The 9,895-nt window shown below is 42.6% G+C and overlaps 1 protein-coding gene across 1 annotated transcript; it reads left to right on the top strand.

Moving 5' to 3' along the window:
- Positions 1 to 4,562: 4,562 nt before the first annotated feature.
- ADIRF (adipogenesis regulatory factor) lies at positions 4,563 to 6,890 on the top strand. The gene is made up of 3 exons (XM_009901708.2): positions 4,563 to 4,623; positions 6,125 to 6,187; positions 6,771 to 6,890. Exons 1-3 carry the CDS (start codon positions 4,563 to 4,565, stop codon positions 6,875 to 6,877), a joined length of 231 nt encoding a protein of 76 aa, XP_009900010.1. The 3' UTR covers positions 6,878 to 6,890.
- The last annotated feature ends 3,005 nt before the right edge of the window (positions 6,891 to 9,895 follow it).

Genomic DNA, 9,895 nt, shown 5'->3' with positions numbered 1-9,895 from the left:
CTGAAAAACATTTTTTTTCCTCTTGTAGCAGTAAAACTTACTTAGCATATAAAATGGCAGTTAAGCTTTATTGAGTGATTTGTCCTGATACAGTTCATAGCCTTTGAGAGCTCCTCCCACAATTACATTTTAGCCGCGGACTAAAGGGCATCCAGGGCCTGATTTCTCAAAGATATTTGTCAGGTTGCAGAAGAGAAAGCAGCGGCTCTCTGTGGAATGTGTCAACACGCATTACACTAACTTAAATGCAAATCAGGTGATAATACACTTCCTAAAATGCCACTTCATCTGAAAGTCCTATTTTCATGTCAGCATAGTGCATGTCCTAAAACTGAACTCAGAGAATACCTGAGAGGGGACTGATGAGCTGTTTTTAACATACTGTTCTCTGTAGAACATAGGTATCCACACATTCTCCTCACTTTAACACTGTTTTTGTATATTGAAACATAACATTTTGTCTCATAAGTGCATTGAAACCCCACCTGAAGATGCTCCATACTGCTGTCTTATCAGAAAAAAATCAGGTTAAAATAGTTTTCCAAACAACAAACAAAACCCTGCCTGCACAATTATGCATAGCTCTGTCAGCAGTGCAAAGTTTCTGTCAAGCTTTGACACTGCTTTTTTGTGTGGATTCCTGTGTGGGAAAGAAGCAAGCCTGGTAGCTCTGCTTCTCCTTGTTTCCTCTCTGATGGACTGAGCCCCAGGTGGGGGTGGGTAGAACAGCTGTACACCAGAAAGGCAGAGCCACAGTGCTCCTTCTGCTCACTGCATCTAGAAATAGATCCATAGCCCTCCTGAAGTCCATTCTTAATCCACAAAAGTCCCAGTATTTAAGCATGGTTTCAGTCTTCAGTGTTCCAGAAGGTGGCAGAAACTGAACACTTCACCTAGATGTTGCCTGGAAATTCAAAGACAAGATAGATATTCCATGCATCATTGATGTATTCTGATCTCATCTAATTAACCCCATTTGCCCATTTTCCTGTGTAAAACATGAGCTCTATCTCTGATCAATTACCTCTCATCTTCATCAGGTAATAAAACCAGAAGGATGTCTTTTACTGATAGAGGAGACAGTGCTCAAAGATGCCATAGAAGAGGTGAGAAAGGAAACCAGGACAATTTCTAATTTCTCTGCATTGCCTTAGTTTTAATTCACGACTATTTGGGCTGCATGTTTGGGGTTGTAAACTAGCTCCAGACTGAGCTGTGGCTCATGGAGCCCTCCTAGCAATTAAGGAATCAGTTTTGGTGGTGGTTTTCCTCCCCAAACAAAACTGATTTACACTTGTCAAGGGCAGCAGACTGAGAAGGAGGAGGGTATGGAGGAAAACCCCAAGGACTCAGGAAAAGGAGACCCATGTTACTCACTGGAGGTGAGCAGACAGTGATACTTTTGTTCTGACCAAGCTGTGGCAGCACCATGCCCCACCATTACCAGGCAGAGTAAATTTTGGAATAGCCTGAAATTTCCCATGCATCTCAGCATGTGGCTCTGCCTGCACACCATGGTACCTACCCTGGATTTCTGTCTGCAGTCACAGCAGATACTGAGAGTTGAATAGAACAAAAATTCAAACTAACTTTGCACCTGTAGGTGGTTTGAGTTGACCTTAGGACACACTGAATGATACCACCACAAATCAGGAAACCCACTGGGAAAGAGGTAACAAACTGGAGATATACTTACAGGCTGGAGCTTTGGGTCAATACTTGTCAAGAGACAAGTAGCACACAGGCTCTAGTGTTTTAGCATTTAGTTTTCAAAATACTTCATAACATCCTGCTGCACCCTGTCTCTTCTGTAGATCCAATCTACATTACTGGTCTCAATATTCCTAACAGGTCAAAATGAAAACTCTGAGATAAATTGCTGCAGATTTCAGAGCAAATGAAATTAAATTTCTCACTTTGGCTCAGGTCAATCATCCTTTTTATTTCCAAACATTTAAACTGCTATCCCACATCAGTTCAAACTGCTTTGTGTTAGCTTTAGATAGTAATGCTAAGTCACAAAATTAATAAAGAGGATGTGATACATTCCATTAGTTTTATGGTGTGGTTTTGTAGCTCTATGAGCCACCTGAGGCACAGACCGCTCTGTCCCACCACATAGGATAAGTAAATACTATACCAAAGTAAAAGTCCCTTTTTCCTGTATTCTGGACTGCATTATAATGCTCATGCTGTGTCAGTTTTATGGACAATTGAACTTGACTTTTATCTTTCTTTCATCTTCCTCCCTCCCTTCCTCCCTCCTTCCCTCCCTTCCTTCCTTCCTTTCTCTCTTTCTTTCTCTCTTTCTTTCTTTCTTTCTCTTTCTCTCTTTCACTCGTTTTCGTCTTCTTTCTCTTTCTTTCTTTCTCTTTCTTTCTTTCTTTCTCTTTCTTTCTTTCTTTCTCTCTTTCTTTCTTCTCTCTTTCTTCCCCCCCCTGGAATCAGTGTAATGTCATTAATGATAAAAAGATAAGATACATTACATTAGATTAGGAGTCACTGTTACACTGATAGTGGTGCAGGTTTGCTCACACATTCATGTTACTTAATATGGGTGTCTGATCTGTGTCACTGCTTGCTTTCCCTCCTGCTCAAAACATTAAGTCCAAAGGAACAAACAAAAATTCCCACTTGGAAGTACAGCTGTAGCTGAAGTAATCACTGCAGCTCTCAGAGCAGAATTAGACAATGGTATTTATCTGAACTGCTAAGGAGTATTTAAAACATTGCTACAATGGAACACGTTTAATGCTTGGTGTGAGTGCGCATCACTTTTAAATGTTCACTCAAATTCTTGTTCCCACATTCAGGCAGACTACCTCAGCCAGCATCGGGGAGGTTCTCAAGATGAATATCCAGCAGTAGAAAAGAGTTGGGAGGTATTTGCTGCTGAATGGGTATGTCCCCTCTCAAGCCATGACAAGCTGCCTGGCAGATGCTGGAGAGCCTTTGCCTTGCTTTCATGAACACTGCACAAAGTTAACCGAGGCAGCAATAGTCTGGCTAAGGGAGCTGAGAACAGCTGAAATCTGCCAGTTTATTATGGGTTTGTTGTTGCTAGGTTCTCACATTTGGACAAGAAAGATAAACAGGTCCAAGTTAGTTGGTTTTGTTTGAAAAATAGTAGCGGTCCAAAACACTGAGTGTCTTTTATCGGAGTTTTTGCATATCTAAATAAGAAAATCATTCCGGGGGAAAAGAAATCACCAAGGAACTGAAAAAGATACCTGATGTGAATATGTAATTAAAATGCTAAGTAACCTGTCAAGGGGGAAGGAGAATTTCTGTTTGAAATGATTAACAAATGGTGCAGAAGTTGAAAAGGGCTCTCTGAAATGACAGACTGAATAGGAGAGGCAGAGGAATGCATTTAACCTTGTTTTCTGCTTCTCTTCCTCACTTGGGTACTAATGAAGTCCTAAACTTATGAACACTGTCTCTCCCCCACCCAGTTTATGTATGGCACCTTGTTCTTGTGCCCAGTTCTCAACTAAAAAGTTTTTCTCAGGAAGATGAGTATGTGTATGAGTGTGACCATCTGAACCGTGGTGCTTTGTGCGGTCAAAAATGGTGAAGAGGATCCAAGCCCCACAGAAACATTGAACCCTGAATCCCAGCCCTCAGCTCTGCTGAGAGTTTATTTGTACAGTTTCTTTGTACTGGGGATTGGTGGCAGAAGCCATAAATCCTAAAGTCTAGTGGAAAGCTGTGAAATGCTCAAGGTTAAAGCCAGACACTTGTTAATGTAGTGATACTAGGTAAAGAAATTGTTTTAAAGGTTCTGTATTAACAAAACCTGTAATACAAAGCCACACTAGGAAAAGGTGGGTTTGCTAATTTGACTTCTGTTTTTCACTTCCTCTGACAACTGACCCAGGTTACCTGCCTAACCCAGGCGAGGCTTTCAGTGGTGCAGGTCTTTTGCATTACAATATGAACAGAGCTGGAAAGATGACCAAATTTGCATTTTCTTATAAAAATATATGTAAATTACAACTATCATTATCTAACAATATCCCACCTGACACCAAAAGGGGATTGTGATGAAAACTTCTGAAAAATTAATGAAATTGGGTCTGTTTTCTCTTCACAGTTGGTTCGGCTTAGAAGATGAAAAAGAGAAAGAAGCCAGCCCAGGAGGGTTGAAAGATGGCCATGCCCAGGCACTGCTACTTCAGTAGTTTTCCAGCACTCTTTGCAAAGCTCAGGTCAGTGGTTTTCTCTCTCTGTGGTGGTGAAACAGGTTTTTTGTGTATGGTTTTGATTTTAACCCCCCCAAAATTATAAACACAGTACAATGAAGCAGAAATCTCTACCCCGGCACACCCTCTCATTGGGGAGGGTAAACAAACAGCTTTTCTCATTCAGTATTTTCATCTCTCATTCCTCACATTCAAACTCCACCCATTGTGCCAGTCACCCCCAAAAGCATCAGCAAGTCTTCCAGCATACGTATAAAACCAGGACAGGTCTGGACACCCCTCACATGGTGTGCTACACATTGCCAAGCACTTAATTTTATTGAAGTAGAAGAGTGTTAACAGGTGTCAGAAACCACAATGTCAGGTAAAACCTTCCAGGGACTGAAGGACCAGGCTGAAGGTGCAGCAAAAGATGCTGGTAAGAAAAACTAAATGACCTTGTGTATTGTTGTTGGGGATATAGCAATTGCCTTTGCTTACAGAAACCAGAATCTGAAGTTACACTGCTAACTTCATCAGCGCTTCATCAGCAGGGAAAGGCTTCCCCTTTTCTTTCTGTTCCTTGAGACCAAGTTTGGGCCATCCTCTGAAGAAGACCCCAAGCTGCCCACAGCACCCATCATGGGCAATCACCTCCACCCACCTAAAGCTGCCTCAGGACTGCTGAACATTGTCCAACCTCTATTGTTCCCCAAACAGATCTTTAAACCTAGTGTTTTTAGAAGAGTGAAGCTTGGTTGGGTACTAATAATCTTTTTTATCTGCTTATTTACATTGCTCAGGGTGGTCTTTTCTCATGTTCTGCAGAGGTTTTCAAGTCTCTTTCTTTTTAAGAAGTCGACTGTCAAAGTCTTCTAGTAATGTGTGTTGATTGCATTGGGCTATTTGTAGTAAGTATGTTTATGTTGTATTCTTCTCCAGCAGTAATCACCAGACTGTACAGGGCTTGAAAAATAAATCTGTGCACACATTTCTATCACAGCTCTTGGCACCTTGCACTGGAAACCAATTTTTCAATGTAAGGTATAAAATATTTAAATGGAAAATACCAATATGTGTACAATATGCTAGCATTTTATAGTACCCTCCTTACGGTGTTTGTGAGGACCTCATTCCTAGCAGGATATAATTTATATCAGTCCTGGTTTCTGGTCCCCCAGACACTTTGTTATATAGCTGAAATAATGTGAGCAACCTCATGTATTTCATCAGAGTTACAGTAAGTCTCCATATACCCAGGAACAGATGTGTCATAGATCCAGAGACATGGTAGTGTGCCTTTTGAAAACCAAAATTGTCCTTTTGCTGCATCTTGAATATGTTTATGCCACTGAGGGGTCACTCAATGCAGAAAAAGTGACTGGGGGACTATCACTGTTTCATAAACTGTTGGTCTCTCACAACGGCACTCTCACTTTTTCAGTGCTTTGTATTCTTCCATTTACATGTCTGTAAAATCTCCCTGTTCCTGTCCTGCTGTGTTTAATGCATTTGCTTCCATTTTGGAAAAGGCACTACTTCCAAATGGCCTGTTTGCTAGGTGGCCAAACTTCTCCAGTCAGAACAAGCTAGAAAAAAAATCAATAAAAGCAGGAGTTGTGTAAAATAAGCAACTTTCAGGTGAATGTCATCCAAATTCGCTGCTTCTTTATCTCGTTTTTGTTTTATCTTATCTGTCATCGATTTGCTCAGGTGACTATAGGTGCTAGGTGAACTCTAATCACATAGCAAGCTGCTCTGCCAACACACATCATTCCCGCGCTGCCTGTGAGAAAAGCACACAGGCTCAGTGTGCTCCCTACCATCTCGTGCCAGGGGCATAACCTTCTGTGGATGTGCAGAAAAGCCTGTCAACTTTGGGAATTCCTATAAGCATAAATAAGAACATCTCAAGTGAAATTTTTTGTCCTTAATTACAGCAAACACATTGGGAAAAGCTACTCAGGATGCAGTCAACCAGATTACAGAAGCAAGCCAGAAAGGTAGGAGCAATGTCATTCAAATCATGAAGTGATGAAGCAGCTCAACACAAGTCAGCTGCCAGCAGTGCTCATTCCCTACACATAGATCTGTTCCATCTTGATCCCATCATTCAGCTCAGCGCCCAAAATTTCCAACATCTTGTGGGAAGAGGGGTGTTTTCGGATAGCTTTAGAAGACTATAGGGAAGGTTTGCCTTTGCTCGAGTTAGAGAAAGCTATGTTTTGTCTTTGACCCTGAGAGTAATGAAAACACCTTGTAACTGAAGGAGAGAAGCTTGGCAGAATTTGGTTGGATGTGTTAAAATACTGTTTTGTTATTTTGACCTATTGTGTGCCTTAATTACACACATGGCAGTAGAAAATGAGCAATTGAGATGCGACACGTGCAGACAAATTGCAGACTATCCTACATATATCGTGCCAAACCTAACTATGACTACCTGTGGAGAACTTTTTTTTTTCTTTTTAAGATTTATTTCTATATTTTTATAATGAGTAACTTTCACACTTTCCCTTTCCATCATAAACATTAAGCCATGTTGCAGTTTTCAAGCTTTTTGCTTATCTTTTCCCTCTCTTGCAGCTATTGACAAGGCTTCCAAGGCAGCACAAGATGGGGTAGACAAGGCAACCGGACAAGCTGCTGAAGCAATGTCTGGCTTTGGAAAAAAGTGTGGATTTAAGAAATGATGTTAATTTAAACAAACAGTATAGCATGGAGAAATCTCTGGTCTGCAAGTCCCTACTTGTCTGTAAAGTTGTCTGAGATCTGGGCAATTGCTCTTTCCTTCCAAATACAAAGTTTTAAGGCAAAGGGCAGCCCTCCTCTTTCATAGTGGAAAAAAATAAAACTTATAGCTCATCTTGTAACATCTGTGAACAATCTTCAAAATGGCTCTTAAGGCTTCAGCAATGCTATTGCCCTACTCTTACAACAGCACAATGATTATTGCCATGTTTTCTAAGTGTATTTACAAAACCAGATAAAATGTTCATACTCCATGACACTAGAACATTCATGTGATGAAACTGAGTTTCCTTCCTGTAATCAAAAGTTAAGGTGAGCTTATATTTCTTGTCAGTTGTCCATTATGTTCCCACCTGCTGTATTTTTGGATTAATATAAATAAAAGGTGTTGTAAGATTTCCACCACCCAGAAATATATCATCTTGTTATATGCTCTCATTATTTTATTACACTTTCAGGGAAGGTTCACACCATGTCTTGCAAATCTCTGTTGCTCTTTGATTTAAAGCCCAGTGAGGTCAGTGAGCCAGGTAATGGAGCTGAGTAGTGAATGATTTTGCAGTAGACAGTCATATAGGAACCAACAGCCTGGCAGTGCAGAAGGGCCCTGTGGTCTCTGCAAGTGAATAGGAGTTCACATCTCTGTTACCAGTCTAGATTTCTTGTTATCCACAACACACACCCCACCAAATCTCCTGGGGACACAAACTGGTCACTGTCCTATAGCATTCATGCAGCACTACCGCTAAAACCGACTGGTAGCCCTGAAGTGAGAGATAGCAGTGTGGGGTGCTCAGCTCAAGTCTTTAGTCAGGCCTGAGCTGTGATTTCTGCACGGGGCTTGGAGGAAGCCCTGGACATGTTGCACAGTGGTCACCTGCTCACAATGGTGGTGAGTGGCTCTCCACAATGGAGCCAGCACAAGAGAGGCAAGTGGGCAATCTCCCTGCCCAGGAGATGGAAATATTTACTTTAGGTTGCTGCTCACTGGGCAATGGGAGGCTGCTGCAGTCAGAGTGCCCACTTAGTGCTGCCTCTGTCAACAGAAGGCACTAATACCCACTTATTCACTGTAAGTGTTCTTACTGGGCCTCTGGGTGCTGCTGCTTTTTTTTTTAGCTTTTTTCCCCCCTTCCTGATTTGGAGTCTTACTAGCCTTATTTCAGCAAAATCTGGGCCTCCCAAAAGAAAGCCAAGGCATGACCAAAAGTGTCTGGCTGTAATGAAACAGGGCAGTTCAGGCCAGTTGGAGATACCACTGTCTCACACCTGTTGAGCAAGAGCTGTGGTTGACCGGGGTTTCTTGGAAGCCAATCTTTGCAAATGCAGTCCAAGGTGAGACTGACTCAATGCCGAACTCAAGGACCACCCTTGTCTGCAGTTTGCATGAAGACTGCCTGGACTGAAAAGCCCTTAGAACGCCCTATAAGTAATAGACCATCTGTGAGCAAACATAGTCCAGGGCTTTGCGCAGTGTCCCTATGTAATGTCCACTGTTATTTGAAGCTTTAAAAGCCTAAATGTTTACCCAGATACAAGCTCACAGAAAAAGCATTAGACTATTGCACTCTGAGTTACTGGGCAACTGTCAATAGTACTTAATTATTTAGTGCTTTCCATGGTTACCTCCCTGATGGTGAAATCTTCAAAGAATGAGCTTTTTAGGCTTGGCATTTCAGACACCAGTGCTTTTTTTGTGGGTGACAGTGGACTATATGCCACTCTCCATCATACCTTTTTTGTTTTCCTGAAAAGCACTTCTTAGTTCACAGCTCATACTGCAGATTAAAAAAAAGAGAGAGAGAACAATTGGGGGGGTTTTGCCAGTAAGACCTTTTATCTTCCTACATGTCTGATGATATTTCTGCTCCTTTGTGCATGGAGAATGCAACCTTGAATCCTGGTGCGTGGTCCTTATTCCAATCGCAGGTGAAATCTTCAGTGTAACAACACTGATTGTCACTGCCTGCTGCTCCGCCTCAGTGTTGGCAGCACTGACAAGGTAGGGACTGGGTTACCTTGCAGGAGGGACAACTGGAGCTCATCCACTGAGTCAAGAGAAGTGCCTTTCTCCAGGCAAGGATCACCCAGAGGCAGTTCCTGAGTCCTGGTCCGCAGCGCAGGGACACCTTACTGCTTTAGAACTGATCCCAGGAGCCTGATCAGAGTATTTCACATCCCTTTTGTCCCAAGGGTTGGTGCTGTGCCATAGGCATCCATGAGTCTGAGTCATTTTGCTGGCAAGCATTTCTAGGTCTAAACTTCAGTGCTTTCCTCCACACAAAAGGTCACTGCCTTAGTCACAGTACTCTTTGGCCTTCAAGTATTTGGGACTCTCTCTTCCTTGTGCATCACACAAGGAGTCATGTCCCAACCCAGGGCTGTGCCTGCCCATCCCACCTTGAGGCTCCAGATGTTGTGTAAAAGTGAAACAGGCATCCTTAAAGCTCCTACCAGCTCGTGTGCCGTCAGGCCTAGACATGTGAAAGTTATCCAACACCTGAGTCCTCAAATTTCCTAAAATTTGCTCTGGGTGTGCCTGCAGCTGCCTGAGACAAGAAATGCTGAACAAAAGGGATTCATGTGCTAGTCTGGACAGGATGGGCTGCCCAGCAAAATCACCTCCTGCCCTGTGCCCCACTGCAACACTGCAGAGACCATCTTGGTGGGGGGCAAGGAGCTGCCTCATCTTCCCTTCACAGTTCAGCAAGACAGGGGCACAGGGGCACAGATTTTACTAGGCTGCTTGAAACCCACCTTCAGCCCCTCCCTTTTCCCAAGAAAACATGACTCTTCATCTCAGGTGAATACTTGGATTAATGGTCTAATTGTTATTGAGGACCCAAGCTTTCTGAAACCTATCTTTGCAGCACAGTCTCCTGTCACGTGGCAAAATGCAAAGGTGATTTTCTGGTAAAACCCCACTGCCTCTCCCAGACCCTGATGCCCTTTACCAGGTT

Source organism: Dryobates pubescens, chromosome 8, assembly GCF_014839835.1.
Source record: "Dryobates pubescens isolate bDryPub1 chromosome 8, bDryPub1.pri, whole genome shotgun sequence".
NCBI lineage: Eukaryota > Metazoa > Chordata > Aves > Piciformes > Picidae > Dryobates > Dryobates pubescens.
Note: the sequence above shows the minus strand (reverse complement) of the source record. Positions and strands in the feature narration are given on the sequence as shown.